At 43.3% G+C, this 23,359-nt stretch overlaps 1 protein-coding gene across 3 annotated transcripts in view; it reads right to left on the bottom strand.

Annotated features, from left to right (window-relative positions):
- Window positions 1-23,359, bottom strand: part of sgcd (sarcoglycan, delta (dystrophin-associated glycoprotein)) — a 353,669-nt gene that overhangs the window by 73,962 nt on the left and 256,348 nt on the right. For all 3 annotated transcript variants that reach the window (XM_080867176.1, XM_080867177.1, XM_080867175.1), the window contains 2 exons: window positions 19,294-19,381; window positions 15,497-15,616 (listed from right to left, as the gene is read on the bottom strand). In XM_080867176.1, the coding sequence (XP_080723302.1) occupies window positions 15,497-15,616; window positions 19,294-19,381 (208 nt within the window). The remainder of the gene's footprint in view (window positions 1-15,496; window positions 15,617-19,293; window positions 19,382-23,359) is intronic.

Below are 23,359 nucleotides of genomic sequence, written 5' to 3'. Positions count from 1 at the left end.
CTGATCAGTCATTCAGAAATTTATTTCTTTGATTAATTTTGAATTTGTGATGATTCACCTTTTAAGATTTGAACTCCATTAACAGTTTTACTTCTAGCCTCTAACAGCCACTGCTCCATTTCATGACCATTTCCTGCTAATAATAAAATATAAGAAAATTTAATATTTTTTAAACATATTACTGGAAGTTTTAAACTAATTTAAATGAACAATAAATAAAGTGTTTATATTTATTTTAGTGCTGTCAGCGTTAATCTCGTTAAAATGACGTTAACGCCATAACCACATTAACAAGGAAAATCTCCATTAGCGAGTTAGCGTGGATCGCCCCGTTCAGCCACGCGCAAACTCGCTAGCGGAGATTTGCCGCATTATGCCGGTTATGGCGTTAACATAATTCATAAGTTTTTTAATTCCAGACTTTAAACCAACCATGGTGGATCGTGTACTGATGTACAGTTCACCAAAAGCTTTCTGCGGTACTCCTTCCTCCTGTTTTTCCTTCGTTTTTTAGTCGCAATAACAACTGTCACTACCCGATCCGTACCGGAAACCCGATCGGTACCCCGCATGCGCGAAAGGTGTCTACTTCCGGTCGAAGCATTTTACGATAGTTACAGGTCAGAGTATCTGTTAAGATGTTAAGAATAATAAGTACCTCTTAAAATGTTTCCGATAATGAAAAATTTAATATAATGTAGACAAAAACAAAAAAATAAAACGATAGTGACGGATCAGGGCTCCCCGATCCGTACTGCGCATGTGCAGGGGTTTTCTTCTTCTTCTGTTCGTTTAATGGCAGTTTACACCCCAGTGTTCGAGGATACTGCCACTTGCTGACCGAGCGAATGTAAACTGAATTAGCGTCATTACAAACGTGTGTTAAATTTGATTTATTGATAGTCGAGTGTGTTTATGCTTGTCTGTGTGGAGAGGATTGATTGGAATAGTGATGATGATGTCCGCTATCACTGTCAATTGCCAGTAAACACGTCATCTGGCTGCTGAATCTTCACGTGACATATTACAAAGTCTGTATTATTAATTCTGTAATTAGGCGCCATTCTTCTTATTTTACGGCGCTGTTGTTCAATTGGGGAACGCTCTGTGTTGAGGAGAAAAGCATAAATTTCTTTGTATACGGATTATCCATAGTTTAAATGTCCCGGTAGTCGAAAAGGAGGCAGAGCTGTTGAGAAATGCTAGGAGCTAACTGGGCGCTAACAGTATCATTCAAATATATTGAACGTCGCAATGCTGGCAAAGAGAGGAAGTGACGTAAGATTTGCGCATGCGGGGTACCGATCGGGTTTCCGGTACGGATCGGGTAGCGAAAACAACAACAATAAAAAACCCCCAAAGAAGAAAAGTTTCTTTCTTTTGCTACTTTTTTTTTTTACGAACAGCTTGCCTCACTTACTAAATAGCACCACCTTGTGGCAGAGGCTGTGCAGTCCACATCCAAACATGGAACAAGAAAAAAAAAAAAAAAGGATAATTGATGTTAACATTAGCTGATCGTTGACCATTTGTATGTGATCAAATTGATTAATTACAACATTAATGGTGAGGTACTTTATATCTAACAGAATGATTTCCAAAACATTCAACATGCAGAGACCTGAGTATCACAACATCAGTTGTCCTCTTACCAAATTCTGCAAACATTCCTTGCATCTTTTTGCATAAACTAGAGTTGCATTAAAGCAAAAATAAACCAAGCACTTGTATTTCAGCCCGGTTTATTTCTCATGAAAAAGACTGTTATAGTTTGAAGGATTGTGCTAAATTTGAACAGAACAGTGATGGGTGAGGAAATGAGCACAAGACCCCGGCAGCTTTCCAGAAAAATGATCTAAAATCACTGAAACAATATTAAGTCTCATAACTCAAAGTGTATTTAAATGGTAATTTTTTAAATGTGCTTGCAGTCATAATTGTTTAAATGAACACTTCATTTCTTAAAATAAAAATATTAAACCCTTGAGAAAAAAATGTGTGTTTAAAACGCTTAAACAATGCGAATGTCTTCTCTCTGGGTAAAGCTGGGAGGTTTCCTCTAAATTTGTCTTCAGCGAATCGTCTGTACAAATGCAACATGCTTCCATTTGGCCAAATCTGAACTGATGATTTTTAGCAGCGAGATGGCTCACTGTCACCTCCGACTGCCGGAGAAGATGAAGTCAGTGCAGTGAAAGCTTTCATATGAGATCGCACACAAGAAAGAAAAGAGAAAAATCGTTTGCTTTCATGATGCTTTTCTGTGATCACACCACCATCCTTGATTTGCCTCTGCAAAAATATGAAAAAGGCTGAGAACTATAATGTGGAGTGGTAATTACTCAGTGGGCGCATCAAAGCGGACCAAGTGCTGATAACGCGCCTCAAACAGGGCAAAGACTATTGCAATTACCTTTCCCTCCACTCACCTTTCTTTTCTTCCTCTCCTCTGCTCTCCTCTTCCCCCTACAGTCTAGCCTGCACTATCATCAGGGCCTGAATACGCTGGAATTGGCGCAGGCTTCAGAGAGTCAATGGGACATAATTGAGGGTAATGAAAGGAGTTTAATTATAATTCCAACAGACAGGAAAAGAAAGAAAAAAAACATTGGGTAACGTTGTGATTTTTGCAAGGCCTTTGGATCATTTTGGCAAGCTCTCATTACACCGAAGGCAGTGCGAGGTGTTTGTGTGTGTTTACATGTGGGGATGAAAGAAAGAAAAGGACAAAAATATTCTTAAAATTCACAAAAATAACAGAAATTTATCTGCCTCCCAAACACAGAGGGATTACGAGAGCTTAACGCAGACGAATTATTTTATGTTTATTTGGTTCAGAAACACATTTTACCTTCAACTCTGACGGCTCAGCTTCAATTCCCAACTCAGTCCAATTAGTTTTTTACATAAAGGTCTGTAATCACGCTCACTGTGTCGGCCTGCCAGACGGCACACGTCTTACAAAAAATCACTGCTGGGGTCTCAAAACAACATTCTCAAACAACTTATTTGCATGGGCAAATACATTGGGGAGGATACGCAATGCTCATATTGAACACCTCCCCAAAATAGTCACTGCAAACATTTACATTCGCCCCTCTGGTAACTTAAGACTGATTAACTTTTTGGCAGGGCCATCGTGCTGCAACACTGACAAGCAAGTCAGCTCTTCTTCCCACCCAGCATTAATGCCACGGCATCCTGAAGTGTGATCTTATTTATATAGCGCCAATTTACCATAACAGTTACTGCTTTATATTGCAGTGTAAAGACCCTACGATATTAGAAAGAAACCGCACCTCCGATGAGCAAGCACTGGGCGACAGTGGGAAGGAAAAACTCCTTTTAACAGGAAGAAACCTCCAGCAGGGTGGGACCATCTGCTGTGACCGGATGAGGGTGAGGGGCAGGAAGACAGGACAAAAGACAAACTATAGGAGTGAGAGCCAGAGATGAATAAGGTGCATAAACACGTAGTGAGTGAAGAAGAAACACTCACTGCATCATGGGATGTCCTCCAGCAGCCTGGGCCTCTTACAACCTAACTAAGGGCGGATTCAGGGTTATGTGACCCAACCCGAGTTATATGCTTCAAATTTAAATTAAGCCCCAAGATCGAAAATGACAAACATGCCTTTGTGACTGAAATATCAAATCTAAGGTCAGATTTAGTGTCCAGCAGTAGGACAAAAGTTCTAACTGGCCAAAGATACTGACAAAGTTAGAAAAATCGACATGAAAAAACCTGACATGATGCATCTCAAGGGGGTTTTTGCTCTAATTACAGTTTAAAATAGAAGGCCACTGAAGGAGAGCGCATCCTCTGCAGAGGCCACTGGCCTCTCTCTCTTTGCTGAAAGTGATCTACGTCCACACCAATTCTCCTTGTCCATCCACTTTCTCCACGCCTGGTTTCATTACGTGAGCCTCAGTAGTTTTAACACAAAAACAGAGACACTTCGCTGAAAACAAACAGCTCTGTCGTGTCCTGATCTGTTGCCCGAGCAAGCATTGCTTTGATCGCACCTCATAAGCACAGCTCATTGTCAAAACGCTTTTCACATTGACTGATTCTGTCCAATGCCAGCACTCTGGTCAGAGCAGGTTTCAACTGGAATCCAGTCAAAGCAATGAGGGGTGATCAGATTTAAAGGAATGGGCCTGTAAAAATCACCCATACCCATTTTATTTGGTCACATATCCCCTTTTAGTTCGTTTTTCTGGGCATGTCTAGACAGCTGCTATTTTTAAGATCACCAGAAGTCACATCCTGATCACTTGAAGAGTCCACAGTTTCTAAGCCTGTAGGCAGTGGGTCAGGAGAGAGTGAAACCAGGACAATGCTTCTCTTCTTTTCCTTGACATTCAAGGGGTTGAATTCGTCCCTCAGGGTTAGACTGTCAAAGTGCAGTAGCATCAAAACTATCTGAACTGTGGTGCATGCCAGCGTGTGGCAGCACACAATCTTCCCACGCCACCTGGACCACTCACCAGAGTTTCTTAAAAGCAAAGTTGAACAATAACCACTGTGAGACGCTTCAGGACATCCAGCACTGACAGCAGAACACGGACATGGACGAATGGCAATAATCCTGGGAAATTGGGAATAATCGGTTAATGCCCACATTTCAATCTCAGATGAAAAACAACGTGTCGCGCTTTAATATTTTGGACCATTTTGTTCAGGGACATCCTCGCCTTTACAGACACACACAGAGGAAGACATGAAGAAATCAGTAGGTAAAGGAGGAATGGACTGGACATGGGTAACAAAGATTACAGATGCAAAAATATAAGAACTGCCAACTGAATCATGAACATAGATCTACCTTGACTGCAACAGAGCTTGGCATAGTGGTCTGCCTGAACTGTGTCCAGGAAGATGCCTCAAGACATGACAGTTTAGGTACTGCGACCCTGATAAGGACAAACGGAAGACAATGGATGGATGGATGAAGCTGTATAATAGCAGAAAAACATGGCTGTGGATCAATGGGTCAGAGGAACTACGTAAGCTGCTGTGGATTGCAAAGCAGCCTGCAGATGCAATGGGATGCCAAAACAGACGAATCAGATGTGGAGGAGGTCATCAGCTCTGTCATGTCAAGTGGTTTGGCAGTAAGATCAGCTGTAGCCAGCTACAGTAGCCGATCTACCTGGACCACCTGGATGTTTTTGACATTAAGCTCAATTTTAAAGAACCAAAGACCGAAATCTACCAATTTAATCAAAATTGTACAAAAGCAGAAAAACATGACTGACAACAGCAGTGATAACAGTTAAAATAATCTGTATTATTCTAGAAAAGTTGGAATATTCCTGCATTCGTAAATATATATAATAACCTCATACTGTATTTATCAGCACAGTCGACCGCTCTGCACTTTCTCAGCTCTGAGGTAAAAACCAGTCGGCACACTCACTCCACATGAGCGAGCAGTGCTTATTTTGGAGCTGCAGTTTGACTCGAGGAGGGTCCGAGCAGCTCACGAGGAGATATGCTGTGGGAATATCAGCTGACCCAGTGACTTACAAACCTCTGCTCCAGCCTCCCTCTGCTGGCCTTCAGGCTTTTTATTTAGCTCACATCGACCGGACACGCCGACGTTTCACAGTCAAGCAACACATTCATAAACGACTCTGAACACATGCGATCCAAACTATGTGCTCAGAGTTTTGCAGTTTATACTTCTGTTTCATTTTTTTCTTACTTTGACCTCACTTTGATCTCCAGCATGCCACACGTGTTTGTTTACATCGACTCTCAAGCTCAGAATGATACTTTACCTTGATGTAGTGCAGTTTCACTACACTATAAAACTGAACCCTGATGCAGTAAAACTGAAAGGAATTCTGACACAGACATGACAAACAATTAGACCACACCCATATGATTTTCACTGCCCTATGCATAGCCAAGAAAACAGTCCTCATGAACTGGAAAAATAAAAATAATCTTAATTCTAACCAATATAGAAATTATCTATTAGATTACATTAGTCTTGATACAGCTTCTGCCACCACATCAGATCAATTGCTCTGGGCTCCTTTGATCAGCTCCATCACCTAGTGGGGGTGGGGGGGTCATAGTTTGGTCCCGCCTTCACTGTTGTGATTGGTGTGGGGGTAGGGACAGGCTTAGGGCGTCGGGGGGTTCCCCGGAGGCATCTTCCTTGGGGGGCTCAACCCGGGGTAGCGGTCATGTCCGGTTAGGGGCTCTGTTGGCTCTCAGGTGACTGTTTCCTCGCGGCTGCGTGCAGCGGGGCTAGGGGAGGGTCTGTGCTGACGGACGTGGGTTACTGACCTGGTAGCCTGGCTGCCCCTGGGTGGGTCCGGGATGGGCGTGAGGTTCTGGGGGCGCTCCGTCTCTGGGCTGGGACCCGGACCGGGCCTCGGGGGCTTGGGTCCTGGTTGGTGTGTTGCCGGGGTTGTGGGCGGGTGGGTGCATGGGGGCCCAGCCCTGGAGCAGGGTGCCGCCGGTGCGTCGAGCCACCTGGGGGGCTCTTCAACTGGTGGGGGAGATGGTCACATCTTGCAGGAGCTTTCCTCTCCTCAGGAGCTCCCTCTGCAGGAGGGGGAGATACAGGAGAGGTGGAGGAAGATCTCAGCCTGGGTGTTTATTGTCTTATGTAGTCTGGAAGATGAGTGGATGGTGGGGTGGGTGCAGTTTTCTCTGTGGTGGGGTTGGGTGGACTGTCCCGGGCTCTGTGGGGCCGGGCGGCGCTGCTGCACTGGGCCCGGTCTGGATGGGCCTGGGCCCCCTTTCCCTGGCGGGTCGCGGAGTATGGGGGTGCCTACTGGGGTCAGCGGGGGAGCTGGCCCCAGGGAGGGGTCACTTGCCCCTCCCTTCCTTCCCTCCCCATCTCCAGCTGCCTCCCTCTTCCCGCTCCACCACAACCACCCACACATGCAGGGCCTTGGAGTGGGGGTATGTCACCAGGGTGCAGAGGAGGCTACCCCCCCCCCCCCCCCTCTGTCCCCTTCTGGCTGCCTCTGCCTCAATTTTATCCCACAACTTAGACATTCACATTACTCACACTCTCATTACACATACATATAGGATCTTGGGGGTGGGCACGATACACGGAGTCCAAAGTACCATCAGGGTGTACACCCCACCCCTGGCATCGTTGCCCACCTCTCAATTTTAAATACACGTAGACATTGAGGGCTAGCAGGAGGGACCATGCGCTTACCTGCTGCTCTCTGGCAGGTAGCTCCATGCCCTCCTGGGTTTTAAATGCACCTTAGAACACACATGCATCAACATTACAATGAGCGGGTGGAGGGAGGTTTGGAGTCTTCTCTCACCCCCATTCTCTGCGACCTGCTGGAGCAGGGGGGCTAGGACTAGGAGGAGGAGTTGGCCGTCCGACTGCGGTCTGGAGTGTGGAGTCGGGGCGGTCTGCCTCCCCCCACCGCAGGGAAAAGGGAAACACCACCTGGGTCTGGGTGCAGTTCCCCCCTCCAGGGGCGGGGGCACCTAGACCCGGTTTGTAGAGTACGCTTGGGGAGTGTGATCGTGTGTACAACGTCTCTTTATGTCTGTCTCCACGTTGGCTGAGTGTGGAGTAAGTGCATATGAGAGCATGAGGGTGGGAATGGATGTTTGTATCTGTGTGTGCCTGTATGTCTGTGTCTATATGTCAGGTTGGGTGTCAGGCGCCACCTCTCTGGGGACATCTCAGGCCCTCCAAGGTTTGGAGGCCTATCTCCCCCTACCACCACTTCCCCTGCCGGTGGCGGACTCCCTCAGACATTGGTGCGTTGGTGGTTCTTTGTGTCCGGGGATGGGCGTCCAGGTACACACCGGCTCACTCCTTGGTGGCCGCTTATCGGGGCCTGGAGCCTGGGGCTCGCTCGGGCCACTTCGGAGGTGGGGTGTCCCCAGCCTCTCGGCCTGGGGCTCGGTCACTCAGGCACGGCTGGCTGCCGGCGGAGCTCACGGGCGCGTCACTGCAACCCCCCCCCCCTGGCTTCTGCTCCGCGGCTGCTGAGTGAGCCCTCATCTGGGACTCTCCTCAGCTCTTTCCGGGACAGTGGCGCAGCTGCCCCTCTGTTGGTCTTCCTTGGTCTCTTGTGTTCTGGGGGCCTCTGGATGTCTGGAGTTTTGATCTCCTCCACACCTGCTTCACGCCCTGGAGGACGGGGCTGTGGCCCCCCCACACCCTCTAGCAGATTATTACATGAAGGAACCTTTTAAAAAACAAAAAACAAGCGCGTCCATGCTCACAGGTGTACACACGGGTGATCACACCCACAAACTACACCCTTTTTGGCTCCTACCTCAAAGCACACTGTGTTCTGTTGATCTTATGTGCTGCACAATAATGTTTAATATTTAGTATTTACTGTCATATTCCCATATATCATTGTGATGTTGTTTATTCTATTACTCTTGTTCTCTTCTGCTTGCTTTCTTTTTTCTTTCTCAGCAGGTGACCCAGGTGATTGATATATGCATTTTTTTTCCTCTGCCCGTTCTGTTGGTTTTTGTCTTTTGCCCTTCTCCCCCGTCCCTCTTCTCAGCTGTTTCTCTTTCCCTCTTTCTTTCTCCCCTTCTCTCCCCCAGTCAAGTCTGTCCCGTATTCAGCAAGTGAAAATAAAATAAACAATAAAAGGTGAATCAAATGGACCATTATGGCAAGGCTGGGATGGTCAGTTTGGTAAAGTAAATCCGTTGGGCATCTTTCTTTGCCTTTAGACAACAATTCTGATGGCAAAAGAGCCAAACGGGACAAAAAAAAAAACAAAAACAAAAAAAAAACAATTAGACCACACTGTAGGTAGAAACCACAGTTCAGTTACATGTTTTAGTACGTAATAATAATTAAAACACTCAACATTTCTCCTGAATGTGGGGAAAAAATCCTGGGGAAGATTATAAGCAGCCATTACAGCTTGAAAAATGTCGTTGATAGACAACAAACGTAACCGACGACGAAAGTCGATGACCGTTCCAGCTCCTTTTCCCACAAAGCAAAAAGCTGCTAAAATGAGCAAAAACAATCCACATAAAGGATTTAGGTCAGGTTTGACCCATCCTATCATTACATTCCCTCTGTTTGTGTTCTCATTTACTGTCCGTCAGCTGGGAGCCTGCCACCGTGTCTGACTAGACTATAAATAGTAGAAGGCACTGATGGCGGCGTCATGGATTTCCAATGACCTCAGTTGGACCAATTAAAGTTACACACAGGGGATAATTATGTATTTTATTGGTGGGGAGGAACGATGGGCCTGGTAATGACATGTGGCAGCTTTATAAGCCTCCGCGGTGCCTTCATACGTCAATGGGACAACAGAACCGACAGCAGCTCGTCTACAGCTGCTGTTTCAGCCGTCTGTTAGAAGAGCGCACTCACATGCAAAGTTAATAATGCATACTGTAACTGTGTCACACACTGCTCTCCAACTGTTTGTACTAGTCAAAGACTAAGCCATTGCACGTCCTTCCTATTCATGAACTAAAGAGAAAACAGAGAAAGGGACCGAGTGGGTGTAAGCAAGAAAAACGTGTCCAGTTGGATCTGAATACCAGAAATATATTCAGTCCCAGTGAAGGCCACACTCGGAAATGAGAATCTACTTTATTAGAGGTATTTTTGTCAGATCCTTTTTAGATATATATGTCTACTTCTCTACATAATTTTATGTTTGCTATAACACTTATAAATCATATCTTTTGTTAACATCACTGGTCTATTTAAGTCAACAGAAACGACACTATGTTTTCTACGAGTCTTAACCTGTTCTCAAAGTGATATTTCACAATAAATGCATTTATATTTCAAGCAAGTCATCAGACAAATACGTCTGTCTAAGGGCAACATGACATCATAGATGCAACAGCAGCGTTGACGGGGATGGAGGAGGTGGAAAGAAAAGATACCTCCTCCATCCCGACCTCCTCTCTAAAAGATTGTTGCAGTGCTACATACAACATGTTATTTCCACTCCTGCCTTTAGATGACAACAATCAATATTCGCAGTTCAAACTCCATCTTTAAGATCCCACAACAGCCAAATAAACAGAAGCAGTGACAGCGAATATAATATCTCTGCCTGATCTATCCAGGACTCCAATATTTTTTGAGCACGGACCGAATCATTTCTCAGAGCATGAAATGTGAAATATAAAGACTGAATCTTCCTTCGGCTTGTTCTCGTCTGGGGCTAAATTCTTGTACAAGTGTTTTTGTGTTAATGACAAAATAAACTCGAAGCGAAAAAAGAAAATATACTGTAAGAAGTGAAATTCAGGTATCACAGCTACACTGAAAATCTTCACACGTTTTTTTTTAGAAATTAGACAAATGCAGCGAAGCTCAAAGACAAGATTAAGAAACACAGGAGTAAAACAATAACAGACACGAAGCGCAGTTCGGTCTAACACACCTACATTCAGAACCTTTGAGAATAACAGAAATCTTTCAGGAGCTGAAAGAGCTGACTGCGTCTGCCGAGGCAGCCGATGCCAAGGTGTTTGATTATCCCCGTCGCCTTGAGCGGCCTCGTCGAGCAGCTGTGGAGATAAACGGAGTAATTGACAAATTGCGGGTGCTCTCTCTCTGCCACCGCTCCCGACTGCTTTTTAGTGTTGTTGCCACGGTGGACTGAGCTGCTGAGAAAGCTCGAGTTTCATTCAGATTTCCTTCGTTTTTCCTGCCGCGTCTGTCTCAAGAGGGCATAACCTGGAAGTACGAAGGGCTCTTTGAACTGTGTTGAGTAAAAGAAGAGTTAGAAGAAGCAGCTAATGAAGCTGGAATTCAAACTCAGGCATAACTGCACACCAACAGCAGCACTGATCATTTCAGTTTGTAACCTCCTGCAGAAATATTAATGAAATTATCTGATAAAGACTGTCAGTGAGGTTTGTGCTTATTTTTTGGTGAGTGAAACTACGTATTCGAGCAGCACTCCACCAAAAGCAATCACAACAGCAGCTGTAGCGCTGTGTCAAGCCTTCGTCTCTTTATATTCTGTTTCCAAGGAGCCAGACATTCCCGTCATTTTTAAAGTAGCCTTGATTAATGGCTCTCCAGGCTTACTGAGGGTTTTCACAGTCTTTCTCTGGACATTGGCTGCTTTTACATTCACCTTCAGTCCGATCCATCAGAGGAATGCTTCTTTGAGCTATTTAAGCATAAAAACACATGTAGCTCAACAGGTGAACCAGTGTTGTGTCTACACATAACAGACAACTTGAGGCACTTTTGCAAAAACACGTAATCTGTTCCCATTTCTTTAGTTGAAAGAACAATAAATATCAAAACTAACATCATCAATGAATATTTGACATGCAGTTTTCCTAATTGGGCTTCCATCAAGTCAGCAAAGTGGCACAGAAAAGAAGATCAGACACCAACTCGGGAGGAATAGAAAGACAAACGCAACAACATTGTCATCCCCTATGTAACCGGTGTATCGGAAAAACTCAGGAGAGTTTTCTCCAAGTACGACATCACAGTGTACTTCAGACCCAGCAAGGACAAGACTCAGCAGTTCATCTGCATCTAAAGGACAAAGATCACTCTTTCGAGGACGCCAATGTTCACATTTTGGACAGAGAGGACAGATGGTTTGAAAGAGGAGTGAAAGAAGCATCTATGTCCACTGTGAGCGACCATCTTTGAACAGAGGCGGGGCTTACGACACCAACTGTCTGCCATCTATAATCCAGTTTTGAGTTCCCTCCCCAGACGCCTTAACGCCCACTCACATCCTGGGCCATCTGACCTCAGGAAATCACATGATAGGGTGGGGTGGACCTACACCCGTCTTCACACCTTGGCTCGTGTGATTAGGTAGAAGATCATTAGGAGGTCCATTGTCCCTCTTGGGGGACACTCCCACAGGGCTTAAATCTGGGACTCTCCACCATTTGACCCTAGAACTGAAGAAGCTTCTCAGATTACAGGTGAAACGTCTTCAAGCAACTTAAAGAAGTCCAGACGCTTTTCTTTCCAAGCTCCTTAGACTACGATGACCTGGATGACTGAGAACCTTCACAGACATCAAAACGAACAGTTTGACAGGCACTAAACAGAACGTTTGCACCAAAATAGGGACTCTCCAAGAGCATGAGCTCAGCACAAACTCAGCATATCTAAGCACAGTGTGTAGTGTTCTTAACTGGTGTAGTATATTTGATCATTAATTATTTTTTTGTTTTTGGGACGTCTGCATGCATCATGCATCGTCATTCTCCTCCCTGAAATTTTTAAGCAAATGCAAAAAAACTGGCAGATGTAGCCAATATGATAGAAATCAAAAATAATATGCAAACACTCCATTTTTTAAATGGAATTTTATGGCAATTATTTCATGATTCAGGCTTTAAATTGTCAAAAAAAAAAAAAAAAAAAGCTGCTGAACATGACAAGTGGAGGAATTCAAATCAGTTTATTTATACAGCCACAAATCACATCAACAGTTTCCCCAAGGTGCTTTATATTGTAACCTGAGAGATGGATCTGATCCTTCAGTTTGTCCACCTACTGTTCACTGAAGCTTCATCAGAAATGGCCTAAGTCAAGGGTGGCTGTCAATACGACATTTTCAGGAAGGGAAACGGGGAGAAAAAGTTCATACATCTAAGAAAGCACCTGACTGACAACGATCCCAAACACGCTGCCAATGCAGTGAAAGCAAACCTGGACCGAAAAACACCCAGAGCCTGATCCTCAACATTACTGAAGCAGAGTGGGATCATCCTGACAGACAACAAAAAGGGAGAAACAGCCAAGGAAGAGCTTTGAATGTCTTTCAAAAAGCCTGGAGAACGATTCCTGAAGACTACTTATAGAAATCCAGAGAAGCTGCCACACATACGAGCAGACCATATATTAACTTTCAAACTTGTTACAATTATACAAACTCTTTTTTTTGCCTTGTTTCCATCCATTTCTCATTTAGCAGTATATAAAGAAATGATTTGAGACTTTTGTCCTGTTTTGTACCTTTGAGGCTTGGAAATGCATCAAAAACCAGTCCAGAAACCAACGGGTGAAGTCAAGGTGGCTACATCCATCTTTTAAATACAGTCTGGTTATGCCACCAAATGTGAGACATTGAAATAAATATTGCAACAAAAGCTACACCTTTCTATTAAACAACTCACAGCGCTACCTGTCCTTCCTCTCCTCTGTGCCGTCCGTCACCAGCCTCCGTCTGTGCCTCCCTCCATCAAGAGGAGCACTTTGCAGAGACCGGTGACAGTAATAAAGTCTGACTCAGTGAGGCTGGAAAGGATGTAAATGAATGTAGATGAGGATGAAGAGTAATTGCTCACACAGAGTGCTGTGAAAGGTGTGTGTCAGAGAGAGTGAACCCTTTGGAGCTCTTAACTGGAAATGGGTGGCCCAGTCAAAGAGGAGAGACTTCAAATATCTGTTTCTCTATTAATGTTGCTGAATGGATGGAGCAGACGGGCGAGCGTCGGTGAATGATGGCAGATGCAAAAATAATGGGGAATGATGTCACAGAGGAAGCAGCAGAGAGAAAGAGAACGTTTTTAAGTAACAGGGAGGGAAGGAAGAAATTAAAGAAGGCGGCTATTATCTCACTAAATATTACATTTTTTGTATTACTGTTCATCTCATTCAGGAACGTACACTCATTCTGTTGGATAAGTGTGGAAAACTGATGTAAACACGCCAAAAAAAGTCTATAAAATGGTGCACACAACACCTACAAAAACTTCTGTATGGCAGACTACCTGACCTCAGTTTGGCCAGTCTCCTTCTCAAAGCGTACCAAATGGCTGCTTTGGCGTTTTCAGTGCATCCCTGGAAAGGTCTGCTTTGACCACATATTCCCTGCACTTTGAGATTTTACCACAGACATCAAACAAACATCAACTTCTGCAACCTGACTTTCATAACGAGGCGCCTTCATCAATGACTTAGACCACATTACAGTTTTCCGTGGAAGGCTCCACCATGCCCATTCCTGATCAACACCTCTGGATCTCTTAGCGATTGTATTACATGCCAATTTATCCTCCCCTTGCAATAATTCCTGAAAAGCCAAGAATCTTTTGCCCACATAAAGACAATATTCACTCAGCATGGCCCTAGAGTCTAGATCAGGGATCTTGAACTCCAGGCCTCGAGGGCCAGTGTCCTGCAGCTGATTTAAATGGCTAAATGACCTCCTCAACATGTCTTGAAGTTCTCCAGAGGCCTGGTAATGAACTAATCACCAAGGGTGAGATCTAAAACCTGCAGGACACCGGCCCTCGAGGCCTGGAGTTCGAGACCCCTGGTCTAGATGGTTCATACAACTCTATCCTAAGCCATCTCCGGTGATCAGCACAACCCTAGCCTCAAACCCTAAAACCCACGACCCCATCAGATCAAGAGAGTGAGAGAAGAGAGTGAATGCAGTTAAATGTATGTTCTGGAAAACCATCCTCAGCTCCAGGGGAAAAGCACGACCTCGCAGGTTTCATTCACTGTCACCATAAATCAAAATCCCATTTTTGCAGCGCTGAAAACACAGTTTCACCCTCAGCTCATTAACGACCCTCAGGCGGGGCATCCATGTCAAACAGAGTCTCTGTTTAAGTCAAAGCTCCAGTCTTGTGACATGACCTTATGAGAAAGGGCCATCAACATTAAGCTTAAATCTGCCACTTCCTGCAGGCAGACTCCGGGATGATCCTCTCTGTTGGAGCGTTAATTGTATGCAGATGCTTTGTTTATGCTTGTATTCATGATGTTGTCTGTGAGCTAATTTTGTCTTCACCATCCTCCGTTACACCCCTCTGCTCTCACAGGAAATCATTTGTCGCAGCGGCGTCACTCGGAGGCCGACTGGCCGTGGCAGTCAGAACAACTCTGTCACTTCTTATCTCCCGTCATAAGCACAAAACTCATTTGTCTAAAGCACTAACATGTCAGCCTCTCCCCCCCCCCCCAAGAGTCCTGTTGGTGAATATGAGCTCCCCAACACATCACTCTCTTACCTAGCTTGAATTTCTCTCTCTGGAAAAAAACAAACAAACAATCCTCCTCATCCTTTTTGCTAGTTGTCATCTTACTCCTGGCATACACGACTACAACCAGCAGAGATCTGAGCCTTGCTCTTCTCACTATCGACTGCTTATGATGCTAATATAAGCATTACATTACTCTGCTTTGCATTTATTGTATGTCAGTTTGACACATTACATCAGCTTGGATACAAACGCATGTGTGTGTCTCAGTGTGTTTCTCTGTGTGTGAAAGAAAGTAGTATATCTTAGCTAAAGCAGTTACTACTAAGATAACCCCTAAAAAGGCCACAATAAAAGTCCTAAGAATCTCAAGTTAAAGCTTTTTACCTTCCCAAAAGTGAGTCCACCAACAAACAGCCGTTTTAACTCCTTATTAACAACATCGCAACAAGAGCCGCACCTATAAAACAAAAGGCCACGCACTCACGCACATCAGCCATTTTCCCACTTTAGATCCTAACTGAGTATTCAAGGCTTTTGAAGGCGGCCACTCACCCATCACTCGGAGCCGGTCTGCGCCCACCACCACCTCCTGCTCATCGGCGGAGAACAGGAGCTTCCCAGAGGTGGATTTCACTTCAAACATCTTGCCTCGTGCTTTAAATCCACTGGATCCTGAACCGAAGGAGAAGAGAAGAGAGAGGAGACATCAAAGAGGAGGGACTGGAGCTGATTTCTTACCGAATTACCCGAGAACATGAAAACTTTAAAAAAAAAAGCACCCTGGTGGAAGATGTGGGACTTATGACCAAACCTGTAATATTGATTTTGTTGTGATTCATGAGACTACTGAGAAAATGTCCAACAAACCGATCCGGTCTTTAAGTCTGACGTCATTAGCTGTGCCTGGGCCCAAACTCAGCTGCAGGCCCCAAAGTCAAATGAACACTGCGGCATCACAGAGAGTTAAAAACTGTCTAAATTCTTTCATCTTTAATAAAATGTTACATCTCTACCAGGTGTAACATCTAAGTTTAACATCTAGGCATCCATGAAAACAGAATTTATTACATTTAACAGAGTTAGAAGTTAGCAGGAAGTTAGCTCACTAGCTTCCATCTAAACATGATATAGCATGTTCTGACTGAGGGATTTCTGAAAAAATTAAGACGTACAGCTTTGCTATCACTTCCAACATAAATGAAGACAGAAAATTAAACAGCGGTGGCTTTTGTTGGTTTACTGAAGTTGGGCTAGCTGGTATATAATGATGCTACATGATCGCTAGCAACACAGCTATGTTAGCATAGCATAAACACAGTGAAGCTGGAGGATGAACGCTGACTTTTTTCCATTCAATAAAAGTTAATGTGAGGGTTCCCGATGGTTAGGGACAAATGCAATCGCATGGCAGGATGCTGTAAACGGACCAAACTTCAGTCAGGAGAACAACTGAGATCATACGAGGTTAGTCATTTATATACTGCTGCTGGGCTGTAGTTACATCGTAAGGTTTTAAAAACTAAGCTTTAAAATGAACAGTGATAATAAAAACCGAGAGAGGCCGACAGTGATCACTGACTGTTTTTAGGGGCTTATTGAGATTAAATAGAACAAGATACAAAGCATTAATATATGTTAAGAACATACATACATAATATATGTTAAGAACACAACAGCCTTAATAAACAGTCATTTTTTATCACTTAAAGACCGGATTAACTGTGTGTTCTGATCAAATGTAACCAGAGTCAAAGGAGGGATAGACATCCCCTTTGCTAAAGAGGCCACAGGTGTGATGTCATATTTAATCGCAGTGCCTTGTGATATTGTTGTTTGGTCACCAATGCCTAATCCCATTAGTGGAATTGCTGATCATTAATTCATATTGAGCAGACGAGTAAATGCCAATGTCAAGTGGCTTTGAAGGACAGGAAGAATGAAAATAAGGCAACAGTCACATATCAACTAAATGTCACTGTCTTTTCCTTTTATTTGGAATTTTGTTGCTATTCCTAGTTTATAAATTAGAAACAAACCGTTCTGATCTAATTAGAAAGCATGAATTATTCAGCCTAAGCCAGTTTAAGATATCACATAGAACAGAATAAACAAGGAAACATCTCGAGTCTAGTTGTGATCAAACGTTTAGAATTCCAACCATCCAGTTGTGACCTGTTGGTGGAAGCAATCCTCTCTGCAACATGGTTGTGCAAACCAGACATATTTCACTGAACGTGTGCCGGAAAGATCCTCATGCGCCAGCTGACAAAACTCTGACTGGTGTCACAACAAACAAGAAAATGTAGACAACTCCACCCAATCCCAAATTGCTTTGTCTCACGCGGTGGTAGAAGACACCCAACGCAGAGGCTGACTGATTGACACGCGCACAATTGATTCTGTCACTCTCCATCTGGGGTGTGGAGTTCCTCCCCGTACACCAACGCCGCTTAGTCATCAACGCATCCGAGCAGACTTCATCTTCCTCCTCTTCAGACTCGGGAGGCAAATGTCAGCTTGCTTTTTAATGTGAGAGACGCCTCCCGAGCATGTTTACGCCGAGTGATTTCACCAAAAACTGTCAACTCGATCAACGTGACAGGTGGCGAATGAAGAGATGTAAAGAAGAAAGCACAATCACAGAGTAATGGAGGAGAAACTGAGACCTCTTCTGGCATACTTAAAAGGATCAGAGGAGAAATAAAATCACGACGTGTAAATGCTTAATTATAAATAAGGCAATGACTTCTGATAGCAGGAGCAGCTGCTTCAAACATGAGAGTCTGGATTAGAAACGGTTCTCAGAAAGAAATTTGGGAGTTGCAAAATATTTCACATGCTGTAGAAGAACATATGCTAAACAAATGTTCCCTTCACATTCTTGAATCTTTGCAATATGGAATAATTTTAGCTTATCAGACCTCAAAAATTCACTGTGATGGAGAAGTGATGAAACTACTTGACTTTGAAATATCTCCTGTGAATATTTTAAAAGCTATAAGAAGTTATTTGTTGGGTAATGGAGCTTACACTAAAGCCTGTAGTATGAAGCAGGATTAGGTCGCAGTCATATGGGCCTAAAGACCTCCAGCTGGTGACCCCCAGGCAACTTCCAGTTGCTGGGGAAAAAGGTCTACTCCCTGACTGACTGGTGATTGGTTGCTGAAGGTTGCACAGATGGAACCAGAAACCTCCTTCTGATTGCTTTGGTCGTTACCAGACTGCTGTGGCTGCAGTTTGGATGGAAGACGCCGAATTGTCTGCAAACAATTTTTCTTTATACGTGAACGGTCTCCATTTACAGTTTTAAAGTTTCACTTAGTGAGTCGTTATTAATAGCAGACGAGCTAGCGTCTTTATTGCAACCAATGTGAGACTGTGGCAATCTAAACCTGACCAAAGCAGTCAAAAAGAGGTACGCACAGAGGGTTAACAAGGAGTGTGGTAACTCTGTGGTAACTTATGCTGAAGAGCCAACCTTCGCTGGAGTAGATTATCTTCTGAGTATTAGATTCGAGGTACAAAACCGATCGGTTCTCTGATCAGCACCTTTTCTGGAGGATTTCTCAAACCTTGCTGAGCTTTTGCTGCAGCAGCTGCTCTGCTGTACAAGCTGTGTTTTGGGTTCAATCTGCATATTTTACAAAGATAGTGCAAACTGTAATTTTACAAAAATAAAGCTTTGCCGCCAGTACAACTGTCCATGTTTGTGACATAATTTCCTCTAGGGATCAATAAAGAATTCTGATTCTGATTCTGATTGGTTAGATCCACCAACACTGCCATTCTCGTGTGAACATGCTGACAGCTAGACTGTGAAACTCTGTGTTGACTTAACAACTTGGTAATCACCATCATGTGACCATTTAGCCCAGTTGGCTATATTTTTGTTATCTGGTTTCACTTTCACTGACATGAGCAGAGTATGTCAAACTTGTCCTTGTGATGGGCTGACGACCTGTCCAGCATATAGCACACCTAACCCTATCACGGCCCGGATGGACTCCAACCCCTTTGTCATCCTGAATTGGATAGCAATAGAGAAACTGAATGGACGGAGGTTTTGAAAGAATTGGTCCAATTCATAAATGAGCCTCATTGCGTGGCTGCTATCTTTGCCATATCTCTCTTCTAAGACAAGTTTTAATCCCAAACAGCTTTCTGGCAAAATGAAGGTCAAGTAATAGAAGACAAAAAGGCGTCACCAGTTCCTGTAACATAGTTCATGAATAAACCTGAGGGGAAGAATCAAAGGAACTCAGATCTACTCCAGTTTAACCGCTGCCTGTGAATCTTTGCAGATTCTAATGAAAACAATGAAAATCAGCGTTTCTCCGGCCGAGTCTTACCTGTGACGAGCTGTGTGAGCAGCTTGTTGTTGTTGTTGACGATATTGACGGACACATTTCTGGATGACTGCAGGAACAGTGGGCGGCCCTGCGGAGAGATCGACCAGGTAACTCATTTAAAGCAAGGTGCAACTGTCATCAAGCTGCTAATGCTTATGCTTCTTCCTGCTCCTTTTTGAACATGGACGTTATTTGGAGTTGTGGTTGCTCGTTTTCCTTTTGTTTGCTTTGTTCATTTGTCTCTTTTAATTCTATTTTTTTTTATACTTTTTCAACATGTTCAAAATAAAGATTCAATCAATCAATCAATCAATGCTTATTTAATCATGTGAAGTCCAAGTTTTTATCGATGAGGACAAGTAACCCAAACCCTGTTTAAAAAACTAGTTTTATCTGTTTCAGTTAGAATCTTTATTTTTCGTCCTCTGATTGCTGAGACTCTGGGATATTTTTCAAAAGCCAAACATCGTACATTTTAATATATTTATGTGTCCAAATTTACGATAAGGGTTACTTATCACCGACAGCGACTTAGACTAAGGTATAAACACGAGTCGGGGACTGAAAAAAAAATAAAAGGAGTACAAAAAAAGAATGGGCCACAACCACTGCTTCATCTTCAACCTTTTATAAGATTTACTTCGCTTCTTCACATCACCTAATTGCCTTGAATTTTTTGGGCTTTCAGCAAAGAAATTGGGTGCAGTTGATTTATAACTCAATACAAAATAAGTGGTGATTGCACGCGAATCCAGATTACCTTCGCTTCATAATAGTTGAAAATTTTAAATGATTAAAATCCAATATCTAATGTTGATGGTACAATTTTATACTGTACTGTGATATAAGAATGCAATATCTAAGGATGATGTTACAACTGAACCACTAACCAGCATTTAGCTGAAAGCACTCCCACTGCATGGCCATCGACTCTCTCACGCTTGCATTGCGTTTGATTTTGTTGCCTTATGTCTTTGCTGTGCTGGTCTTATATGGCCTCAGTCAGCTGCTAGATAATGAAAGTACAAATGCATCCACACACACATAGAGATGGCCACAAAGGTGTGACTTCAGACACACACACCGCCATAACTGTCCGCACTCAGCCTCCTGCTCCGTTTGATAACTTCCATTTCCCAGAGTGCCCTGCATTAATCTGTAATGCTGATCACGTTGGACACTCTGCGCTTTCTGTGCCCGACTAATCTTCATGCCTCAGTCAACTTCTTAATTAGAGATAACGGCCTGACCATTGTGCTGCGCTCGTAGCCGAGGAGGGGATATGCCTTGTGTGTATATTACAGATAACATTATGGCTCTTGCCAAACTTATTGAAGTTCCCACAGTAAATACATCCAATATATGATACACAAGTAGGAACTTATTACAATAACAATGAGGTGTGCACTGAATGTAAAACTAATAAGTTGGAGAACAGTTGACACTTTGTGTTGCATTAACTGTGGACTCGTTTCTGAATGTCACTTTGACAAATATTGCCCAGGTGTGTGTGTAAAGCACTTTTAAGTAGTTTTAAAACAGTGTCCTGAGGTAAACAGACTGTACTTATATACTGCTTTTCTACCCAAATTGAGCACTCAGAGAGTTTTCGTACTACAAGCCTCATGCTTCGACATTCACACACAAACGCACGTTCTGATGGATGAATCACGGCCAACTTGGGGTTCAGTATTTTGCCCAAGGATCCTTCGACATGCAGTCGGAGGAAGCCACAGATCAGACCACCGATCTTCCAATTAGTGGATGACCCACTATGAACCACAGCTGCCCCGAGGTGCCATGGCAGTAAGGTTAGATGTATTTATTTTTAACAGTGCGTACTAGTCGAAAGAAAGAGATAATTCACTCCAAAGAAGATAAAGTATCTGCAATTCAAAGTTTCCCCTCAAAAAAGGGAATTTATTGACTATTTCCAGAGTTTTCTACTAGTTGCTAAAGATTTTTGGTTAGGAGAAACAGATACCAGTGCAAAAACACTCAGAGCCCAGGTTTATAAGTGCTTCTGAGTCAGAAAGATACTAGAAGCTATCTGACTGGGATGCACTTAAACATCCTTAAAACTGCAGTGAGTTTCTTTACTGACAGCTCAATGCAAAGCGGAGCGAAAGCCTACCCAGACACACAAGACGAACGGGAGGTGACCATGTGTTCCCAGACAAGCTGAAGTACTGGAAAACCTCATAGCCTCCAGCTGAACAGCTCTAAAGAGTGAGCAGAGACTCCCCAGCATGCTGAGGCACAATAGCAAACTTAACAGTGTTTACAGTGAGCTTCACTTAAATGCATTTTTAATAAAGAGTCACAATAATGACCAGAAATATAAGGAGGAGACGCGGCACTCCAAGAATCCTGAATAGAAATGCTAAAGATCACAGCTGCCCTTTTTCTATTAGCTGATCATGTTGCACTGATGCAGCAGTAGCAACAATCAGAGGGTCAAAGAGAAGGTTGTCAAGAATTCTCTGGAAAATGCTGCCACCATTCCCGGAGCATCCCGCAGAGCTCCTTGGGCTCTGACTGAAGCAACTGTGCTCCCCTCATCCATAATGTGAATCCGGTTAGTGGCTTCATTGGATGACAATGTGATTTTTAAACCTTATTTTGGGTCAAAGTGTGCAAACCTTTGAATGGGCTTTTATCAGATTTGACCTGCATTTCTATACACTCAATTGGAGTGCAGAGCTGCAGTAACCACTGAAATTGAATTTATGGCGCTCGTTCCTCATTTAAATGCAGACTTCAAAATAACCATCTGGATTCTTTCCAAGATAACTGCTTAGATTTGCTTTTAGAAGGACTTTGACAGTGACAGAGACGGTGTCTCATACAGAGATCATGCTACATGATGCATTTTGTGTTTCATCAGCCATACAGACAGGACTTGCTATGATAAGGTAAGGACAAATGACAGACTACTCACTTGCCAATCACAGGCTTTTCCTGACAGGAAAGTTAAACAATGGCTCAAATAAAACCGTTAGCTTTTAAATCTTTCCACTTTTAGGCTTTTTCAGGCCACTTCTGAAAACAAATCTTCAAAGTAAAACAGGAAAACCAACCCAAGAGAACACTGAATGAAAAAAAAAAACACTAAACAAGAAGTCCAGGACATGGAAACACACAGTGCTAAGGAAGACTCACTACTAGAATACAGAAACACTGGAAACAAATACTCAATGTTCCAGGAAATAGACTAGCCCTGGCGCTTATTTCTCAGTCTTCCATGTCATGTAGTTTTTTTGCAGTCTGAAACTGGCAGAACTCACTGCAACTCACTGCAGGTCCTGCTTGTACAGAATCAGTTTAACTAAGCTTTGCCTGCAAATCTGCATCCAATTGTTTAATATCACTTTTGAGGAGCTGAGAGAGAGTCCACGTTATATTATTCATACATTTCCTGAATATTAATGTTGTGTGGAATGTAAAGTTGGAGATAGCAGTCATCCCTACTGCTATTATGAATGCAAATCTAGTGATACCAATGTTTTAACTATATCACTGGCTCATATATTATTAATACTAAGCACTAGAGATATATTATAATATATCACTAATAGAACTGCCTAGAGTATTTTTTTGTTTTCAGCCTGTTTGCAGTTTGGATTTGATTTTCCAGCCCTGGAGGATGCTTCATGTTAGAGCGCTAGCTGAGGCTGGCTCCAAAAGCAAGTCGAACCTCACAGACTTCCACGTATAAATACACACTAAAAATGCATGTTGCCAATCTGATATAAAAATGGGAACAGCCTCTATGGATAGTTTCCCCCTTTGTAAGAAATGTAAAGTGGCTGAAATTTATTTATTTTTTTTAACTTGTAGCTGGAGCTGCAAATTCCAGTCACTAAACTGAGCCTGTGTTTGTGCTGCTGGAGCCTTTTGAACAGACTATGTTATATTAAAAATCCGTGCTTCAGTTTGGTAGATGGTTCTGTCACAGGCGACCTTCAGCAGTCACTGGGACGTCAGCGTCATGGTAACGGTCACTCTGAGTCTGTGGGCTCTCTACTTTTACTTATTTCCTGATGGATTCTTAGTTTTCTGTGTT

Source organism: Rhamphochromis sp. 'chilingali' (assembly GCF_963969265.1).
Source record: "Rhamphochromis sp. 'chilingali' genome assembly, chromosome: 19".
NCBI lineage: Eukaryota > Metazoa > Chordata > Actinopteri > Cichliformes > Cichlidae > Rhamphochromis > Rhamphochromis sp. 'chilingali'.
This window is presented reverse-complemented; position numbering and strand designations above follow the sequence as displayed.